At 39.9% G+C, this 22,585-nt stretch overlaps 1 protein-coding gene across 4 annotated transcripts in view; it reads right to left on the bottom strand.

Moving 5' to 3' along the window:
- The window catches only part of PLEKHH2 (pleckstrin homology, MyTH4 and FERM domain containing H2), a 57,020-nt gene extending 37,320 nt beyond the window's left edge, over positions 1 to 19,700 (bottom strand). Inside the window, exons 1-3 of one of the 4 annotated variants that reach the window (XM_056357396.1) lie at positions 19,568 to 19,674; positions 17,110 to 19,222; positions 14,934 to 15,063 (exon numbers count right to left, since the gene is read on the bottom strand). In XM_056357396.1, coding sequence (XP_056213371.1) covers positions 14,934 to 15,056 — 123 coding nt within the window. In that variant the 5' untranslated portion in view covers positions 15,057 to 15,063; positions 17,110 to 19,222; positions 19,568 to 19,674. Of the gene's footprint in view, positions 1 to 14,933; positions 15,064 to 17,109; positions 19,335 to 19,567 lie in introns of those variants that run through there. The other 3 variants (XM_056357397.1, XM_056357398.1, XM_056357395.1) reach the window with 3 other exon arrangements.
- Positions 19,701 to 22,585: the final 2,885 nt, after the last annotated feature.

The raw sequence follows: 22,585 nt of genomic DNA, 5'->3' as shown, positions 1-22,585 counted from the left end.
CTTTATAACGATGCATGATAAACCATAGGCTCAAGCTTTGCCCTGGGCCTTGGAAATGCGTTTTACAGGGATTATTTTGAAGGCTTTTCCAACAATATGGAACAGAAAAGGCAAAAAAAAAATATTTACATTTTGTTACATTTTGTTAAGAGCTCTCTCGCCTGAGTTTGGTGAACAAAACAATTATGACTTCTTACGATTTTATGAAATAACACTAGGAAGTACGTAAGGTATTCCATGACTTAATGACTTTTTTTTTCACGTTTTCAGGAAATACCTAGCTAAGACCCCAGTTCATCTGAAGAGGATAAAACACCAAATAATTAAAATTGTGATACTCGGTATTCAGCTTCAAATTGTTCATAGAAAAGCATATGACACATATAATGCAAATTAAAACCATTTATTCCTTCTCCAGTTTACTGCTTGGTTATAAAATAATCAGTTTCATTCTGTCCTGTTTGTATGTGATTTCTGGCATCTTGCAGTTTCTTTTTCACTCTTCGTCTGTTTTTTTCTCTTCCCAATTATGTTGTCAACTGCATGAAATAGTGTTGTGTACTTTTAGCACCTCATCCAGACAAGGACAGAGAGTCATCATTTTCTATCAATCAGAAACTGAAAGTGGAGAAAATGAGTCTTCACTAACATAAAAAAAACCCCTGTGACTGACCTTTTAGTACTTTCTCATAAACACAAACCTCCAAAGTCTACATCTTAGTACCTCAACACACCATTGATACAAGAGCAACAAACATTGCACAACATGCGTGGTTATGGTCTGGTCCCCAGCGAGTTCTTTCGCAAGAACACTTCTAAGGATATGATTGTCCCAGTCATTCATGTACTAACAGTCCGGCCAGACAACAGGGAGATGAGCCTTCTTTGCTCCTCTCTGGTCACACGTATTTAATTTTGTATCTATATGACTTCATATTGAGATTTTGAGTTTAATTTTTAGAATTTTGAATTTTAAGTGTTTTTCTAAGGTCTTTTGGGGTTTATGTTCAAATAGAAGTTAGTTTTACAATACTCACTTTAATACTGTTTTTAAGACATTTCTTGTTTAGTGAGCTGAGGATTCAGAAATTGAGGTTATTTCTGAATATATACGGTCAGCTAACATTCCACTGTAGTAAAAGCACTATGCTAAATCAAAGTGCAGCTACTATATCAATAATGAACATAGTTAATACCCTATAATATTATGACAGAAAACTCCTTCAGATATTTATAATGTGAAATTCATTGTTGATGAGTAGCAAGTTGTTCATCAATCTTCACGGTCAAACAATTTGTAAATGCACCTGATTGCCACGGCAGTAATTGGCAATTTATTTACGTCCCGTAAGTAAAATTCATTTCAGCTGTAGAGTCATATCAGAAACATGGAAGATTCAATAAATGGAAAAACCCCTAAAAATGTTGCTTGCCAGGTCCACCCAGCTGCCACTGCAGCTGAACTGGCTCTGACTCAGCTTAAACCTGAAAACAGCTAGTCTCTTCAGCAGTATCCAATCATCACTGAACCACTGCACAAGGATTAAGCAGTAGTGCTGGTATTCTACACTATTTGAGTTCTGGATAATACAGTGCACTAAAGACCTAAATTCTTTCCACGTTTCTGCACTGAAACTGCACAATGCACCCCTTGCTAGGAATACATGCTGTTGCACAGGACCAGGAACATAGTAATATATTACTGTAGACTACTGGAACAAAGAATATGATTTGAATAAAGCTGTTGCTAAGATGAATGTAAAGAAGCTGAGAGAGTAATTACCAAGAAAAATAGCATTCAGAGATTAAAAATGGAAGAACAAGGTTTATTTTTGCTTCATTAAGAGTTAACAATTTCAAAAAGGTACGCTAAGAAGCTTTGCACAGTCTCACAATATGGATACGTCAATCAGCTTCCTGGCAACAACTAAATGTGACATTTTATTTGGAAAATTTCTAAAGGTCTTCAATTTATTTTAGAAGGCTCCTGTTAAAAAAAACCCCAAACAATCTGTAATATTCAGCAAGAATGAAATACCATAGTTAACAAACATGACCACTTCTATTACGGTTAAATGGGCCAGCATTTCAATAATTTGATGCTACATAACATTTATTAAGTCCCGATTTTCTCTTTATTTACAGTTTATAGAGGTTTGTTTTGCACTGTCTATTGTAACAATAATGTAACTTTAAACATATGTATTTTTCCCATTTGCATAAATAATCTCTTAACAAATCCACATAATAGTTTTGCCTGAAAAATGAGATTTCCATCTATACTCTGACTGCTTTGCTACCTTTTAGGCCTGTAAAATTAAAGAGAAAAAATGATTGCTTTAGGATACTCTGAAGGTTATCAAACTTGTTGGGCAGAAGATTGGAACTAGTTCCAAGGGAACGATGTCTCTTCACAAAGAAAACATAACCTTAAACCTTAAGTTAGTAAGAAGTTTCATAACAATGATCACATCATTACTGAGAGAGGGAGAGGAGAGAGGTGAAAATATGTGACTGGACTAATAGCTAATTGTTTAAATCAAGTCATGCTTTGAACTTGTCCAGAATAAAATGCAGTGGTAAATTCTCTTTACCCAGTGACTATGAAGACAATTTCAGACCACACGCAGATAGCTTAAGATCCTCATGATGGATCTCAACCTCATGATGGAAGAGGCAGCTAACTGTAGTGATGTCGAGCTTTGGAGGAAAAGGTCAGTGTGCTTTACAGATGCAGAAGAACTTGATGATCTGGATGAGGGGATCGAGCGCACCCTCGGTCAGTGTGCAGGTGACACCAAGCAGTGGGGAGCGTTGATCTGCCTGAGGGCAGGAGGCTCTGCAGAGGGTCTGGGCAGGCCGGGCCGATGGGCCCAGGCCGGTCGTATGAGGCTCAGCGCAGCTCAGTGCCGGGTCCTGCCCCTGGGTCACACCAGCCCCACGCTGCTGCAGGCTGGGGCTGGGTTCAGTTTTGGGCCCCTCACTGCAAGACAGACAAGGAGGGGCTGGAGCGTGTCCAGAGCCGGGCAGGGGCTGGGGAAGGGGCTGGAGAACAAGTCTTGTGAGGAGCAGCTGAGGGAACTGGGGGTGTTTAGGCTGGAGAAGAAAGAGGTGCAGGGGGGACCTTATCGCTCTCTACAGCTCCCTGAAAGGAGGCTGTAGATGGGTGGGGGTCGGTCTCTTTTCCCAGATAACAAGCAACAGGACAAGAGAAAACGGCCTCAAGTTATGCCAGGGGAGGTTTAGAGGGGATATTAGGAAAAATTTCTACACTGAAAGGGTTGTCAAGCATTGGAACAGGCTGCCCAGGGATGTGGTTGGATTAAGCACCCCTGGAAGTGTTTAAAAAGGGCATAGATGTGGCACTTAGGTACATGGCTTAGTGGTGGACTTGGCAGTCCTGGGTTAACAGTTGGACTTGATGGTCTTAAAGGTCTTTTCCAACCTAAGTGATTCTATGACTCTATGATTCTTACCTATGACTGCAACTTGAATACTGATGACCAACTCCGACTTTATACAGAAAAGTTATTTGAAAAACAGAAAATTCTGTTGAATTAGACCTCCGTCCCACCAGCTTCTTTCTATATACATCTATGCAAATTGCCAGTATTACTGGAATTAAATGGTGTATATCAGCTGTTAGGCTTAGACACTCCTTGAATGAATTAGTGTCTGTAAAGTATCAACAGACATAAAGTTGGCTTCCCAGGAGAAACATGAAGGGCCAGCATGTCACTGATAACAGCTGGCATGTGACGTATATTTAAGCTTAATTTTCTATCATGTCCTGAATGAGATAACTTGAAATAACATCCCATTTCAACAGCCCTCTTGTAAGAAATACTCTTGCCACACACATCTGACTAGTGCAGGTTCTTTCCAAAATTCATTAAGGATTCAGAATTATCCTGTCATAATCAATACTGGTTTTGATTTTACAGTCTTAAATACAAAGAATAAATGTTTTAGACCCATGGACAAAAAAATACATGCATACTAACTAAAGAACAATATCAACACCAGTACCAAAGAACAGACTGCTACTTTCAGCTGCACTTTCTTCTTCTGTTTTTAAGTGTACAAATCCTCTTACAATTTTCAGAAAATGTGTTTGTGCACACTGCATCAATTATCTCATTTATGGAAAATGGCATCTATTGTTAGAAACAGATTCGGTTTTAAACTTAGTAAGGAAATAACCACTCTACATATGACACTCATCAAACTGAGCTATTTTTGTTCAAACAATGAACAGAGAAATGCCACATGTGAATAAATACTGAATGCTTTGAAGAAACATGGCAGCAATAAAAACAAAGACGTGTACTGCCTTGGAGGTCGACACTGAAGCACAACACACAGTCACTGGAAATTTTTTGCAATACAAAAGCAAATAATAAAGTGATTCTTCTTCGAAGGTCACCTAGAAGTTAATCTTGACTGTATTTAGCAATGTTCACAATACATTTTTGTGCAAGTAAAGAAATTTTCATGTCATTAAAACATGTATTGCAGGAAAACGTCAAAAGGTATGAACTCAAAAGTCATCACTCATAGATTTCAAAAATACTCCTTTTCTATGCACGTATGTATATGTATATTCTTTCATTCACATACACATATACACACAGATCATAGTTCCTGTAATGTGCGTTAGAAAGAAATTAATGCAACAAATTGATAATTTTCCTGGTATTTGAAATAGTTAATAGTTATTAATGTTAAAGGAAATATTTTAATTTCAAAAAAATATGTTGGAATCCTTTCCTTTTTGAGATCTGAAAATATATGTTATTTATAAGAACAAACCCCTAATTTTTTAGCCAAGTCAGTTTTCAACATAGTAACTTGTCCTATTCCCACTTAAAATTTACATTATAATCAGTACATTATACTTCTCTTGTGTCTCTTCATTTTTAATGAAGACTTCAAATGAAGTCTTTTCATTTTTAATATTATAAACAACACAGTTGTATCATGTAGACTTTGGAAATAATTTTGAAATCAATACAGGAAAAAATATAACCATTAATGAATAAAAAGCACCACTTCTCTGTAAGCCTTTCAAAGCATGCTGATAATAGGTCTGAGTTTTCAAAAACGAACAATGAGTTAAAACCTGATGTTTCTCAAGCAGAAATACAGTCTGTCTATTGATTAAGTGCAGAACTTCCAGTGACTTGAGGATGATATGTTTAGAGTCTGCTTTCTTCCTTGCATTTCAATTTTTCAATTCTTCCTCATCTGAAAAAAGGCCTAAACCATCTGCAGTTGAAAAATAATGTTCCACATAAAAAGAAAAGTAGTAAATCTGTCCATTTTTAGATTTAGTGAACTATCAGTCCTCACACCACATGGGACTTGCCAAAACCAAAGAAACATGCATACATGGTTGCTTCTATAAATAAACAAATAGGAGAAGCAAGTGAGGGATACACACACCTACAACTCTCTTTCAAAGGTGCAAGCAGATATGAACAGGTGATTAATAAATGTAGCCTGGAAATTAGAAGACTCTCATTTTCCACATTGACTGAAAAAGATTTTGGAACTCCCTCCTAATAGAAGCTAGAAAGGCAAAAGATCTGACTTTTTATGTGGTGCCTGATAAGTTAATAAATGGTTTGAAGAATATGCCTGCCAGCTATTCCAGAGCACTGCATGTGACCCCGATTTCCCTTTGGGTTCTATATTCCTATATTTAAACCCAAATATTTAAACAAATACTTGCATTTTCTTAAAACAAGCCTGTACTGCTTAAAAGCAAGTCATCTGTTTGTCAGTGGCTTTGACGACCACCAGTTTTCATGTTTTAAAATAGGCTATGCCCAATCTATACATGTATAAAGCCTTACATGCATTTGTTAGTTAAAGGCAATGGTAAAACTGTTTTAGAAGCATGACTTACTCTTTACAAAAAAGGTCTCTCTTCTGGTGGTTTAGCTTAGGAAAAAACAGTAATATTCCTCCTACTTCTGTAACTCATTTATTAAAAAGCTGACTGGGTATGTTCCATCCTTATTTTCAAGCATTATTCCTTCTGTCTTGAAACTGATTTCTCTTTTCTGTATTATCTATCTTCCATAGGGACAGTGCTAAATCTTTATAAGCTACAACAAACTTTAAAATATGACCTCACCATTTAAGCCACATAGACATAACACCTAAAGAATAGAGATGTAAAATCAAGATAATAATATTTTACAGGAAGAATAATAAAGAAGATAATTTGTAAAGAAGGAATTAGCACATGCCTTGCCCAAGATATACTTTGCTCTTTACTGGACGAATTTTTATCCCATAGGCAACACAATAATTAGAAAGACTTATCTTTTATAGAGCAGCTTTGCATTTAAACTAATTAATAGAAATCCATCTCATCTCATAAATGTAGAAGTGATACTTCAGACCTACCTGTATTTATAAAATTAAATACGCCTTCAATAAGAAATGAAATTGAATTCTTTGGCACAAAAGCTTTTCACTAGAGCAGGATGAAACCTGTAAAAATATTTCTCAGTGGTGTGGATTTAGTCATCAAAATGAAGAACTGCTTTCTGAGCCCAGTCTTCCTTTTGTCACAGATCTCCCCAAAAGGGCTAATGCTAAAGGCTACGTCTTAATGGGGCTCAAGTGTTCCTTTGGCTACTCACAGATCAAGCATGGTGAATTTTCTTCACTATTTTACTGGTTCAGAGTATATTGAATTTTACTGTTTGTTATTATTTCCTATATTAAAAGAAAAATCTTTAGATGAAAGAATTTGTTATCTGGCTTAAACCCCAACAGCTACAGCCTTATTTTTCCTTCAAATCCCACCTGAATGCCCACCTAGGTTATGACTACTGCAAAAATTAGCTTAGTGCTCACAACATGGCAGCCCGCAAGCTGCCACTTTTCAGTGCACTCCCATTTTTTCCTTCTCCTGTCTTCTCCATTTTCAACACCAATCAAAAGGTAAAGGGCTACAATTCTCATGAACAAAGCAGTGTCAACTATTCCTCTGCAAATGTGCCATCTAACCAACTCCTCCTATTTCACCTCTTTCTCTAGTCAGACTTCACCACAGGGATTCTCTCTTTTCTCTACCTCAACTGTGGTCAGAAATATGAAGTGTGAAAGCAATTTGGGCCTTTGATGCCAACTTTATATACCTATGTATGTAGGTATACACACACACACACATGCACATGTATATACACTCCTGCTTCTTCTGAAGATGGCTAGTAGTTCTGCAGTCTTGATGTGCAGAATCACAATCCTGTCTGCTTCTACCTACAGCAACTTCAGGCCCTGCTCTCCTAGTTAGGTAAAAGGAACTTCTTAATTGCAAGTCTCTCTTAACTGTCCTTTTTAGTACTTCTGCTCATTCACATGAACTATGTTTAGCACAAAAGCCTTTCCTTGGAACAAAATGAAACCAACAAAAAATATGAGTCTCCATTTGATCAGTTTCCAAAATCACAGAATCATAGAATGGTTTGGGTTGGAAGGGACCTTATACATCACCTAGTTCCACTCCCCCTGCCATGGCCAGGGAACCTTCCACTAGCCCAGGTTGCTCAAACCCCCATCCAACCTGGCCAGGAACACTTCCAGGGATGGGGCACCCAGTGTCTCATGACCCGCACAGTAAAGTAAAAACGACGAGGCTCAACATTTTTATCAGTCTCCATGACATGAAACCAGTCTTACCGCTGAGTTTTTTTACTTCTTTCAAGGTCTTTTCAATATTTAAACAACATATTAAGAATAACTATTTAGCTCAAAAGGTTTTCCTAGTGCTCATTAAATGAGTGAGAGTCCAAATGAAAAAACAATCTTTCACATTTCAGCTGAGCTCATTGTAGTAAAATTAGTGATTTCTTCTGGAAACTATATAAATTAAAAATATAGAGCAGAAAAGCCCAGGGAGGGAACTCTTCCAGAATTAGTAGCCTAGGACAACTGCCAGTAAATATACAGATTTTAAAAAGCTAAATTCAGCAGTGGGATTTAGAGAGGAAGCGTACTGAAGGACAAATGAGCAGCATGTAATGTTAGCTGAATATCTGTGCTTTTCCCAACATCAGTCATAGGACTTTCTTGAACCTGGTAAAATATTAGGACCATTCCCTCTTTCTGGCTGTCGTCTTTTCCAACTCAGATCTTGTCTTGATTGTTAAATTGCACAGATACAATCAAATACAAATTAGGTAGACCGCCACTCCAGCACAAACAGGCATGATAATAACATTCAAAATCTTGAAAAAAAGTGAAAATACTGTTAGCAAGATGAAAGAATGTACCAAAGCACTTTGGCAGGTAAGGAAAAAGAAGTCTCACACAGTGCTTGAAATTAAAAGTGGAATGTATTGGTTGCTCATCTGTATTAAAAGGCAGCTGCCTGCTTTGTTTTGTTTTTATCATTGTACTGTGATTGGGGAAATTCTGCTACTTCTGTCTCGCTGAATTGTGAATTCTGATTAGAATCACAACATGAACATCTGGAATAGGAAGCCTTTTTTCCCTGCCACTGCCTGAGAGGTGCTGGCTTAAGAATCAAAGGCACTGCCAAAGCTTAAAAAATTGAAAACTTGACTGAAACTGAATTTACTCATGAAATTAAAAGGGTACAGGACACCTAGGAAACACAGATGGTAAGGGAGCAAGAGATTCCAGAAATATATGTAAGGCAGCATAATGGAGTTTGAGGACATGACAACAAATATTTAAAGCCTGAAAAATACTCTCTGAGGGAATGAAAATTAAAATGCGTAATTTCTAAGAGCAAAAAGAGTTCCCTCCACGAAAAATGGAGAAAAAACATCTTGTAGCTCCTACAAGTGAAATGCTAAGCAAATATTAGATCGGCTAAGGATGTGCACAGGTGGCTGCCCACTATCACAGCTTCCACAGCCTCCATCAACTTCCCCATCTCAGGTGGGCTGGAACAGAGCTGATGCCCTCTTCTCTGTACCACCAGAGGGAAGATACTCATCCTCCGGCCTCACCGCAAGGGCTGTGCTCTTCCTGCCACTACCCAGCCTGGCCTCTACAAGAATAGCTAATTTATTGCTTCCTGAGTTCTCTTTTTCCCACTCCGCCCCCCATCTTCAGCCTATTTAGAAAGAATGTAGATTTAAAATATACAAAAACAATGAAACAACCCCCCCACCCACCACCACTGTTACAAAAAGGCATGGCATATACTTGGTAACAGACAAGCAATAAAAATGCAGCTACAGGAAAAAAGGTATAGGTATTAAAAAGGTGTAAACAAACCTAACGCTCTAACCGTATAAACTTTTAACTTTTCTTGCTTTCTCATATTTGTATCTTCCTAATTGCACCTGAATTATTTTCCATTATAAGAGATTTTTTAAAAGCAACTGAAATACTGAAAAATAACCTTCATTTGAATAATTTTAGTACTATGGTACTTTTCTTCCTTTTACTTTATCCTTCATAATCTTTTGAATGCAAATGGAAATACTCATTGTGCTTTGTCACATTTTTTATATTGGCAATCACTGCACAAGTCAAAGGTATTATGGACTTTTCCTCCAAAAACATTAATCTTGAGATTTTCATGCCACAGACAACAAAACACACTGCATCTGCTTCATTCTGAAATGTCAAATGACATACCATAAATATGACTGCAAAATTAATAAAAATACAGTGGGACATGGATTTAACTATTGGTTTGTCAGACAAAGTCAGGAATGTGTTATGCTTTGGAATATATTGGAAATAGTATTTGGTCAAAAAATCAGTTATCATTCAACATTCATAATCCGTACAGAAAGCATAAATATTATTGCATTTGTCATTTACACACTCGGTTGCCAGCTGAGCATGTGTACAGAGAATATTCAAATGGAAGGTTAAAAGCAAACAAATCAATACATACATGAAAATAATCCTCCCTCTTAATCACTTATATTTGTTAAAAATCACTCAAAGCATAAAATAATGACCATCAACACTGCAGGAAACAAACTTGGAGATGTTCTTGTGAATGCTGAGTATTCCTGCACAGCCCATAATGCAACAGTTGGGATAGTGCCATATTCAGTCCTTATGGGGTCTGATGGAAAAGGAACTCAGTGGAGGCTGCCCAAGTGGAAATTTAATACAGCTATGTAGTTCCTCTACTTTATACCTGATGTTGCACACATATTTTAGGTGAAAAATGTACTACAAAAAGAATGAGGGTCACCAGCTTTTCCTATGACATTTTAGCTAGGAGCCAAACTCGCAGTGGGATACTGTAATCTTTCATTCAGCAAAGATTTTTTTAGTAAACCCTTCACATACATAAGACTCAAGCTGCATTTAAAGGCTTCTACTTCAAACTCAGTTCCACAGCCATCCTAAATTTGGCAGACTAGGGATACTTTCTACATCATTCCTTAAATTCCTGTAAAGACCTCTCCCACTTACAGCAGCAGCTTCTGCTTGAAACTCCAACAAGGTCTCTTTCTTTGCATGTTGGATTTATAAATATAGACTTTTTACTTGGCAAAATGAAAACAAATAAAAAAATAAACAGTGAATGGATTAGTTTTTTTAAAACATCGTATGTACCTTTGCTCCTCTCTCTTCTTCTCCCCAGGTTCACTAAAAACTTTAAATTCTGGTAGTCATACAACTGAAACACACTTCCAATGCAAATTTCTCAAACTCCTCAACCACTGAGATTCAAGGAGGACTACTTGCTATACTTAAAAAAACCCAGTAAATAGCTTGTTTTTCTTAACTAGAACACTTCCATTAGAAGAATATACTGACGACTTCCCATGTGGATCATTCATTTATTTACAGGGACAACAGTAAATGAAATCACTTTGCAAAGTTACTTGACTTCCAGTGTATAAGAAAAGTATTTCAATCAATCCACTGCCCAAATATATTGACAGAAGCACATAGGACACAGACACAAATATTGAAAAAGGGTAGATTCAAGCAAAACCTTATTAAAATCTCGTTTTAGACTAAGTTATAGAACAAATGTAAGGGGAAAAACCCAATGGCTTTTTCTGAGAAGTCATACACATAGTGTGATAGGTTATAAACTCCTTTTCCTAATTCACTGTCTTGAAGAGATACCTCTCAAATACACAGAGGAGGAAGGATGGAGAATTACCACCAAGTTATTTCTCTAACTTTCCTGTAGAGACCACCTGCTTTGTCACAGTATCACTCTGTTTTCTACAACAATTACACAGTTCAACACCCATGGGGGTTCTACATCTGTCATGCCATAGTACTGTGATTTCTGTTGCTATTTTGAAGTAGAACACTCTCCAGTGCTATTGTTCAATGTTTTAGCACACATTTCACAACACAGAGATGATTGTGAACAAAACCACAAATAAGGCCTGTGCTAATTAAAGTAAGAGTGAGAATTCTATAACAGGTGACCAATCTAGAAAGCACCTATAACAGCTGCCATCAGCTGTATTCTCCTCTCATCATTAGTATCAGGATGCCCACCAAGTACAGACCAATTAGGTCTTCATTATTCACTTTACTATTTCTCAAACATATTTTTGAGTAACAATCCCATGCAGTTTAATTTCAAACTAGTACGAGTGCATCTTTCCTTTTACAAAAACTGAGAACTGTTTGTATCATTAAAATTTTACAAATATGTGAAAAATAACCACTGGATTTTTACAAATGAAACCAACATAGAAATAAATACAGCTAAAACGTTAGTGCCCATTTTTAAAATTATAGGGTTTGAACTGTGCAAGACTGATAAATTTGCACATGCATATGGTCTAACTTTGTTGAGCTCTGACCAGTCTTTGATACCTGTCCTAACTATATTCCAGTTTATGAATGAAAGGTTCATATTAAAAAGTCAAAAGTGACAAAGTGAGGAGAAAGATTATTTTTCATTGTCTGCTAATGCTCTGCTCTGTAGAGTAATACATCAAATTATCCCAACTGAACACTTGTTGAGCCTGTGGTCTTCAATATAAAATATTTGCCCACATTTACCTCCTGTAAAGACTTCTCTTTTTCTAAAGTTTCTGAGAAAGCTAAGGCAAATTAAAAGAAGAGGACATAATATGACATGTTCTTAAGATTTTTTAATTTATTTTGGAGTCATGTTTCCCACAGATAAGGAAGAATAATTTTCCTTTGATTGCTTTGTTTCAGGCACAGTGCTAAAGATTTGTGATTTTATCCCTCTTGTTTTTCTTTTAAATGTCAATTTCTGAAATTATACGATTATGCATACATTTCTATTAATTTAAGAGGCTATTTCTAGCACTTAAGAGTCTGTAAATACAAACTGTAAAGGAACAAAGTGAAAAGTCACACAGAAAGAATTCAAGCTTCTAAATTCTTTTTTTTCTTTTAAACTCAGTTTCGCGAAGTGCTGTTCATGAATCTTAACTTTTTGGTTGCCAAAACTATAATCAGCAGCAGCTGCATAAAGCATGGTTGTAACAGCTGCTGGAAAGTCCCTACAAAAGTCATGTCCCGTGTTCAGCCACTTGACTTCCATCCATGTAGTGATCCAAATGGGGTAAAGAGACAAGAAATACATGACATCTAACAGCTCCGACTGTGTAAGCATCCAATAATCTGTTGAGTGTTACAGCAGACAGTATTGTACCCTCTGATGGATATTCTCCTCCAAGACTGATCATAATGATTTATTAACTCATCTGTGGGCCTTGCTAACTGGAATGAAGGACACAAGTTGTTCTACTTTTCTTTAAATGTTAAATGACGTGTCAAAGGATGACATTTGTACAGCTGGTTGCTCTTTCAAAACCCAATAATCTGCAATACCTGTTCACTGAGAGTTTGCCATACAGAAGAATTGCAGGATTGTGTAAACAATTAAGAGTTTTCAAGTGTACTGCTTTCTAACAGCAATATTTTTAGTCATGTCAAAGAAGAGCTATTTGGAGTACTAAATGTAAAGACACAATTCCAGCAGAACTCAGTATTATTAAACAATGGATTTATATTGTTGTAAATTTTCATGTTCACTTTAGTAAAAAATGCCGATAATGAAAAAAGCCTAATCCAGAAAACACTAGATTTCTTTATTCCATTTCTTTTTCCATCTCAAATCAACACTTTGCACCTTCGTAGAAGAGATAAGGGCACAAATGGATAAAATGAATAGTAACACATTGGCAACTGATATTCAGTCAAGAACCAGATGATATAGTTGAACCAATTATTGATCTGTAAGACCGATGTCTGTAGTAAGGAAATTAGTGGGAACCGTAAGCGCAGAACTAGGAGGCATGTGGATAGTATGACAGACAAGGGAAGAGTCAAAGTGGCCTTTATAAAGAAGGGTGTTGGCTCACAAAGCTACTGAAGATCTTTGAAGGGATCACCAAGGCTGCAGACAGAGGGGATCTGTTTTATATAGTTATTTGGATTGTGGAAATTTTAATGTTTAAAGAAACAATCAGCCACAGGGTAAAAGGGAGTGTCCCTGCATGAATTAAAAAATTGGCTCAATAAAATAGTAGGTTATTGACTACTTCACAGTGACTGGCAGCTACCAGTGGAGATCTGCAGAGATTTGTTCAGGGTGCATGCTGTTCAATGCAGCCTTTTGGTAACAGGCGCTGGGCAGTGAAGCAACAAAGGTTTTTGATGGTACTTTGTTATCCAGGATAACAGAAGCCTTCTCACAAGATCTACAAGAAGGTCCTTACAAGATCTAGTGACCACTCACTAAAAATAACAAATGACACGTAACATAGAAATCTAAAGGACTTTGAGTAAGATCCTGGAATTAAGATAGATATTGCCAAGAAAACATAACTTGATGTTAATTTGGCTGTCAAAGAAAACAAAGTATTAAGCATTATTAGAAAAGGACCAGGGCACATAACTTTGTACATCACCCATGGTTCTTCACAAATGCATAGATATGTGCTTCTTCCAACTTTAATAACTAGTTCTTGTTCCCACCAAAATACAATAAAATGGGAACGACTGGGAGAGGGTTAAATGTGGATGTTAGATGTATTTATGTTTCCAAAAGGAGAATGGATAAATTGACAAAAGAGAAGCATCAATATAAATGTCTAAAATAAAAGTATTGCCACTCTAACATGCTACAAAATGATATGATTTTGTTTTTTTGAGGGGGAGCAACTGATGGAAAATTTAGCTCTAAGAAGAATAGAGACATTTTGACAAAATAACATTTTAACTAGAAATTCATTGAGGTGAATATTAATGATGACATAGTTCCAGTGATTCTCTAAAATGTTTTGTCACTTGCACTCTTTTAATTGCCTTACTCTCTCAAAAAGTTACCAGGTAAATACAATGGTGTTTTTCTGGTATTTCAGATATGGGCTCAATTACGAGTGACTGTTGGGATTCACATATTTGAACATGCCAAGGCAAATGTTTCTCTATTGCAAAATAAAGTATATATTTAAACAATATTCTTCAAATTAAATTATATAATACTTTTCAACTTCCCTAGACTCAGATGATGAGCCATAGTTGGAGATGTCTTATTATAGGAAAAGCAAGTCTGGTAAATTACATGATTTGGTAAGGAATACTGGGGAAAATAATACTTCTGGATTTTCTCCCCAATGATTTCTGTGTCTTAAATCAGATCTTAAATACTTAGGAAAATGTGTTAAATATTAACCTCAATGTTGTAAAAGTGATTACTGGATATATATTTTTCTCTGCAGGAGAGCTGCCAGTGTGTTCTTATTTGAAAATGAACATTTCTTGCTGGCAATCTAATGTGTGAATTTCTTTCACAGCATTAAAACATACCTGTTTTCCACATATTTTGTTTTAAAATTCTTTTTTTCCCCCCTCCTGAAAAAATCCCAGTACTTGTAATCTCAAAACATGACGTGATCAGGCCCCATCATCAAATAAAATAATTTAGATGGCATTAAAATTAATACCACGAGACCTACCTTTTCTGCTAACAATTCTCTGATCTTGCTTGCCTGGAGACGAAATTTCATTAACTGTGACTCCAGAGTTAAACATCTTTCCTTCCAGTTTACAGTATCCTCTGGCTCTGAAAGTTCAGCCATATTTATGCTGGAAAAAGAAAGGGGAAAATCCCCATGTCAAAGTGAGTCTGTATTTAATGCCCGAGTTTTTTAATATACATGCTAACTTATTTTAGACAAATGTCAACAATGCTCCCCAATTTTGTACATGTACAGCTTCATAAAACTTAGTAAAAGTGCATCAGTCTATCAAGGCCCCTATCATAACTGGGAGATTTCTGAAATCTGTGTTGATAATATTTAGGTTTATCATAATTTAATTTCTTCAATCACTTTGGAGCTGCAATATGTTTTCCTTGATAAGCAGAGATACATCACGCATTTTAATCTTCAGTTTCTGTATATATCCTTGCTTACATAGAAGACGCTTGTGAAGAACTGAGCTTTTGCTAAGAAAATGCCTTCTATAGGTGTAACTGTTTGTGAGTAGCACATTTGGTTTTATGTAAGCTTAATGTTTGGCAGATGAGTCTTTAAAAAGTGTTCTAAAATCCTTATGCTTAATCAAATTGCCTTCACAATTTAATATCTTTAATGAGATGCAAGGGGGAGTTTATGGTTCCAAATGCAAAGGCAGGTGAGCAAATGGTCCCTAATGGATACCCCATGTGAAAAACAACCCCTTTACATTAGCTGTGGCAGATCTCAGGACATCCTGGTCCATGCATGTTTCAGGTTCAAATCTGTGCTTTTATCTACATGTAACGGCTCATTGAAACTAATCTCAGTGCCCTTTTGGACAAGCACTGCTGGAAAAATTATTCAGGATGAGAGCTGGCTCATCATGGTTTGAGTCTGAGAAGCCAAGAAAATCATCTGTGTGTAAGCAGAAGGACTGGGCTTTGTTATATTCCAACTATTTGTAGACAGCTTAATAAAGAGTAAGTGGATGCTGAATGTAACCATTCAGGCCAGGAAGTTCCCTTGAGAGCCAAGGTCCTGGCCTTTGCAGAGCTCTGAACACCTATGTTGGGCTTGGGAAATAAAGCTTGAATACCCTCAGAGTATTCAATTTATCTCTGAAATAACAGACAAACGTCAAAACACCATTCAGTGAAAGGCAGCTGGAAGATCACAGAAACCAAAAAAATACCAGTCAAAGGGATCTGCTGCATGTTTGTCACCTATGTCATGGAGAACGGGACACTGACAAGGGCAGGCAAGTAGCCACTCTTTTCAGTATAATGAAAGAGGCTGGCACTGGACAATTGTGCGTAATATAGAACTCCCTACCGCAAGTCCTGATGCAGCATGGATTAATAAGCAATGTCTTTGAGAGTCCCTCTCCCCATGACTACTCCAGATCTCCAGAAGCCTTTGTTCCAGCACTCCCCTTCCTCCCAAAGTCAGAGGAGGCAGCCCCAGTTTCCCTCCTTCCCCAAAGAGGGGGGAACTCCTCAGCTGGTGGCAAAGAACCTATGGATTTATCTTTTCCACTGTTCCTGGCACCAGGAAGAAAAAAGGAAAAGGCAAAGCATCACAAGACAGATCAAAGTCACGAGCAGGATTCCAAAAAGTGCTTAACTTTTCCGATACATTAATATTTTCCAGTTATCTTCTAAATTTCCCGTGTCTCAGATTATTCTGAAGTTCATCATAGCCAAACAGGTAAAAAACTCTGTCTCAAAACTTTCTTTCCTTTCACATATCCTAATTTCCTTGTCTCCTCCATTCCGTATCTTACGTTAGAAGGAAAACAAGGAAAGAACTGACTAAGGTTTGTCAGTTTTTCACCACAAGCACTTGTCTGAAAGAAACTGCTCCATTCTTGATTCCCTCTTCCTCTTGGTCCTAGCAGGCTATCATTCAAGCTGTTAAGCCTGAGGTTACAACCATCCCTATTCAGGAATCCCCTACTCAGGAATCCCCATGGAATTGCCAGGATTTAAGCACATGATTAAAACAGTTTCCTGAGCCGAGCCTACAATAGCTGAATTCTAAACTTTAAGCACACAAGCATTTCAACTGCAACACTCGTAGGTGAGTGGTGTCTTTTACCACTTCTTTACCACTTCTCCTGTCTTTTAAGCTTGGCAGAAAACTCCCCCGGCTGTCAGAGAACCAGGTTGCTCACCGATGTCCTGTCCCTAATCCTCGCTCCTCTCTCCGTGTGCAGAGTCCCCACGATCAAGGAGGGAAGGTGGCACTTCCAAGCAGCAGCTTCTCCTACTTTGCAGAGGAAGCAGAAGTTCCATCCAGATTAATCTGGACAGACAGCCTGGATTCTGCTCTCCTAAGTAACGAGGAATGGCAATTTCCTATTAGACTGTCTATTTAGGATTTTTAATAATGTTTTCCTTTTGACTAATCACAGCTACATAAGACAGAGATGAACTCAGCTAACATCTGGTTAACAGTAGGATCTTTCAGTGTTTGTGGTAGTGAAAACACAAACAGATCAAGTAGTGAAAGAATTTTCGCTTTTTGGTAGGGCACAATATTACAGGGTGGAGTTAAAAATGTTCCATCTTTCAACAGACAAAACATTTGAGTAGATGGGATTTCTGGCACTGAATAATGCCTCCAGACAAGTAGTTTCTCAATGTCCAAGCTAATTAATATTCCACTGCATAAACATTACAGATAAAAAGTTTGAAAATAACTCTTTTTATTGTGGTTTGTTTGTTAGAGATTATAATAATTTACTTCATATTTTCCAACAAGCCAATGGGTTCTGGAAATATTTACAGGCACATAATACACTGTTTACAATTGCGGAGTGAATGATCTTATTTTGAATCAATGACTTCCTGTTTCTTGTTTGATTCCCCAAGGGAGGAAAAAAATGAGTTCATCTCTCTTGGCTTATAGAGTCCTCTGAATCAGCACTCAAACCTACGCAGAGTCCGCCCCTTCTTCCTGCTCCAATTCCCACTGCAAAGCCCTCCGTTTTCCCTCAGTCTTTACAAATTAAATCTTTTGAAAAGTAAACTAAAAAAGCGCACATTAAAGCGGTAAGTTCTAATTATGTCATCAAAAATTAATTGAGACAAGTCTGACAAGTCTGGAAAGATTAAATTCATCTTTTTCATTTTTTAAGTTTATAAATCTCTTCATAGGCTTCAAGAAGTCAGAATGTCATATTCTCCCCAAAGGGATTGATACAATTTCCTTTTCTTTGCTGTCTGCTTGGAAATTATCAAAATACATTTCAGGGGGAAGGAGGGAACAATGTTCTAGCTTTTTGAAGCATGTTAAAAAATTTACATATTCCTTATCACATTGTCAGTGTTTTCTTCTGTTTTTAACAAAACGCTGTGTTTAACTAAACACTTCACACTCTGTCCATATGTTCCGTATGTCCTTTCTCTGCTGGAGAAAGCTTGATCAGTCCTTCTGTTTCCATAGGAGTGGGTCTGCACAGTACATGGTGGGCTCCCTACACCATCCTAAAATGTTCACCAGCCCAAATGCATTTGGACCATACCTCTTTAATTTCAGGCCCCTTTCTCCCACCCTTTTTGCCCAAACTCGGCACTTGCAAATATTTTTGGAGCCATAAAGGTTGGACTGGAGAAGGGAAATGATGAGACACAATGTGGACCTGTTTAGGAATCAAGGAAGTCATTCTCAGGTTTGTCGCCGGCCAGGGCCCTTCCTTATGCTGGAACACTGGTAACTTTATTTTCCACTTGACTCATTTTGCATAATTCTGCGCTCAGACAAACTGTAGCCTAAGCTATTGAAAACCTCCTTCAAAATCTGATTTACGAATGGTTTTTCTGCTGCTTCCTAGCTGCAATGAGGGTGTTGCTTCCCAACACATCAGCCCGGGGTCCCCCACGGCAGCACTGGGTGCAGACCCCCTGGTTCCAGGGGCCAGGCTGCCCCCTCCCAGCCCATGACCCAGCCGCTGCCTGCCGGGCTCCGGGCTCCGCAGGGCCGTGGCCCAGCTGCTTCGCACCACAGGGCGCTGTCACACGCCTGGAGCAAAGCGTTAAAGCACACAAGACCATTTTACATCCTTGTCCTGGCGACCGCAACTTCAAAGGCTGCAGTGTGGCATCGCACTAGGGGCGGACGTTGAATTTTCAAGTGAAATTCCAAAAGCTGACGGCACGGATATGTAAAAAAGTATCTTAATTCTGCGTGGTTGCTTGGCGGTTGTGTTCTTCTCGCTCTTCTTTTCCGGGGGACGGCAGGGATACAGCAGTGGCACCGCCAGCACGAGGAGAGGAGCCCCGACCCTACGGGACCGAACGGGACCTCAAGCTCCTCAGCCTCGTGCCGCGGGGACACGGCTCGGCGCACCCGCGGAGCGCTGCCCTCAACGCCACCGCCGTGACCTGACACAACGTCACCCTCCACCGTGCCGGCGCCGCCTGGCACCGCCCGACGGAGCCCCCCGGGAGCCCGCGCCGGCTGTCCCGCCGCGCCCGCCCCGCCCCGCCGCCGGGGCGCGACACCCCGCGGCGGCACCCCCGGGGCCGCCCCGCCGGGGAGCAGCCGGGGGCCGGCCCGGGCGCTGCCGCCCGCCCGGCGCGGCCCCGCTCGCGAAGGGAGGGAAGGGGGCAACGAAAGGGAGGTCAAACCTGGCGGCCGTGGCTCGCCGCGCCGGGCGCCGTCCGGGCTGTGGGCGCTGCGGGGCCGCAGCTGCCCGCGCCCGCCCGCGCCCCTCGGCGCCCGCCCCACCATCCCCGCGGCGAGCGGCGCGGGCGCCTGAGCGACGGCCGCCACGGCCACTGAGGAGCGGGGGGCCGCCCCCGGCGGGGCGTCCGGGCGGGGCCTGCGCGGCTCGGCGGCGGCCGCGGCGGGGGCCGGTCGGCGCCGGGGGGCCCGTGCCGGGACGCCCGGCCTGGCCCGGGTGTTGGGGCGGGGGGCGCGCTCGGGGGGCCTCTGCCGCGCCGCTTCTAACCCAGACGGCCTCGCCCGGGCGCTGCGGCCCCGACGGCGCGGCGCGCAGGGAGCGCCCGTCGGAGCGCGGAGGGGGCGCTGGCCGGAGCCGCCGGGCTGCCCCCCCGGGGCGCGGCGCGGCCTGGTCGGTGCGGGGATGGGCGGCGGGAGCAGCCGGGAGGGCGCTGCAGGCAGCGGGCCGCACGCCGCCCCCGGCAGATGGGCCGGGCAGCCAGCGCCCCTGCCCCGTCCCGCTGCTTCTAGTCCCTGTGAATTGGGGTTTTTTGCTCTGACCTTGCGCGAATTCCTGAAGGGGAGACTGTGTTAGGAACCAGCATCCACCTGCCCTGAAGTCCGTCAGCTCCAACACTGGAGTTTACAGTAATTCACATTCCACCTTCTGTGGAAGGTCATCTGCCAAGTGTAAACCGGAGGGTTGGAACTGTGCAGTCACCGGGGCAATGGTGGGGATATTATGGGATGAATGGGCCTTGCAGAGCTGCCGTGTCCAACAGGTGAGGCACGCTTTGCACCGCAGTAGAGCGGCAGGTGCATGTGCGGATGCGTCATGCTGGCAGCGGGGTCTTCGTGTCCCCACCGGCTGGCAGGAGCTGCAGTACGTCTCGGGCAACCAGCTGCCACAGTCTCCTCTGGAAGACTTGAGTGCCTGAAGCATTAAAAATAATTTGGAAAAAGTGATTGCTGTGTTGCTTGTCTGCCATGTACAGGGATCTTCCTCATCCACATGTTGATTGGGACTGAGATTTAGGGATTGTATTTCATTGGGATTATGGTTTAGGGAGGCAAAATGTTTTGCAGGTTCTTCTGGTGCACAAACAAACGCTGCTTTACCCTTCTGGTGTTTATTTCTAATGTAGATGTGCAGCGTTGTGTTGTGTAAAATGCTCTTTCACAATCATTGGTGACTCAGTGAAAGTGCAATTTTTTGGTCTGAAGAAAAAAAAAAAAGAGCAGTCTTAAAAGCTCAAGTATTCCCCATCTGGTTATACACACAATTTCATTTTTTCCTGTTCAGTTTGGTACAGCCTCCAATTTTCCACTCCCTTGCAGTGACCTTAAAGTATCCAAACAATTTGCTGAAACTGCTTCATTTGTTGGTACTTTTCTAAGTGCCTCATGTATTTTTTAAGCACTCATTACTGAAAAACATACTAAAAACATGCTTGCTGGTATAGCAAGATGTGAATTGTTTTCTACCTGATACCTTCTGTCTAGCGTCTTCAACCTACACTAAAAACAAATTAACTGAAAAAAAGGGGGGTTTAGATTAAAAGATTTAGCCAAAGACTAAAAATTGTCATTGGGTTCCTAGCAAACACTGTACAAAATAATCTATCATTGATGTTTAATGAAAACTTTGGCCGTATCATTTCCTCAAATAGCGACATGTTCTCTTTAGATACACCAGGAGCGTGGAGAGCATTTGAGTTCAGAGCGCAGTGAGGCAAGGAAAAACAAAGGTGACATGAATGGCACGCTCTGACAGCAGAAGGGAGAGCAAAGCCTGGTCACTAAATGACTCTTTCTTACAGTTTATTCTGTGGATTGACATTTTCTCTGGCCTCAGGTAATAAAAATGCTTTGCAGCCACAGAGGTGTCAATACTCATACGTAAAGAGGCATGAGAAAATATTCTGGAAGAAGTAGGGATATTCAGGATTTTCTTTCAATTGTCCTTATCTGTAAAGTATGTAGAGGTACCTAGAATCTGTGTTCAGGTACTGAAGGGAATAAAATTACCAGTAGAACAACTGGGACACACAGAACAAAATACAACTTTGTTTTATAATTAGCATGTAAGGGGGAAAGCCATATATCTTCCAGGCAAAGATAGAAAACTATTGTACACATAATTGTGGTCTCAGGAAGAGAGTTTCTCCTTTCCCTTGACACTGATGGAAGTTACGTACAAGCAGTAATAAATCTGAAGTGGAGTCTTGCAAATGTGTGCAGAAGAATGCAAAGAACTGGTACATAGTATGCTGCGGGAGCAAACTGCAAGACCAGGTATTTGGATCTTGGAACGATCATCTGTTAGCTGGCTCACTACAGAAGTAAACCAAAGTCAAAATACCATTAAATACTTGCCTCTCTAATGTGGGCTCTAAATACTAGCCTCTAGATGTGGCTGAAGGTGTGTGTGTTGTGTGGCTTTTACTGTCCGTAATTGACTGTGATGCAAGAAAGTAAGTGCTAAGTTTCTGGTTATCTTATTAAACAGTAACCTCATTCATTTTGAATATTATGAACACTGTATTGCAAAACATCTACTCCAGAGTGTGGAAGCTAATAATAAAAAACCCCCACCATTTCAGAGATTATCAAGTGGTTATCAAGCCTGCAACTCGAATGTAAAATTTGGGGTTTATGAGACTTTCCTGAGAATGTAGAACATGATTCTGACATGCTGGGACACAACCTTACCCCCATCATGACAAACAGAGATTTTTCTGGTCCTCTTTCACAAAGATAAGCATTGCAACCATTTAAGTTTAGGCATTTCAGACCAGTATGTGTGTCTACAACTGGAAAATATATTCCAGAAAACATCTTGTGATTCCAAAATCTTAGATTATACAATGTCTCCTGTACATTCATTTCTATGTGGATTCTTTGGAAGGATAATGTATATATTTGAGACTTGCAATAGAGAAAAAGTTCCCCTGATATTGATTATACAAGTTGCAATTACAAAA

The sequence above is a fragment of the Falco biarmicus genome, chromosome 12, assembly GCF_023638135.1.
Source record: "Falco biarmicus isolate bFalBia1 chromosome 12, bFalBia1.pri, whole genome shotgun sequence".
In the NCBI taxonomy this organism is placed as follows: domain Eukaryota; kingdom Metazoa; phylum Chordata; class Aves; order Falconiformes; family Falconidae; genus Falco; species Falco biarmicus.
The sequence above is the reverse complement of the archived record's forward strand: the minus strand, read 5'-3'. Positions and strand labels throughout refer to the sequence as shown.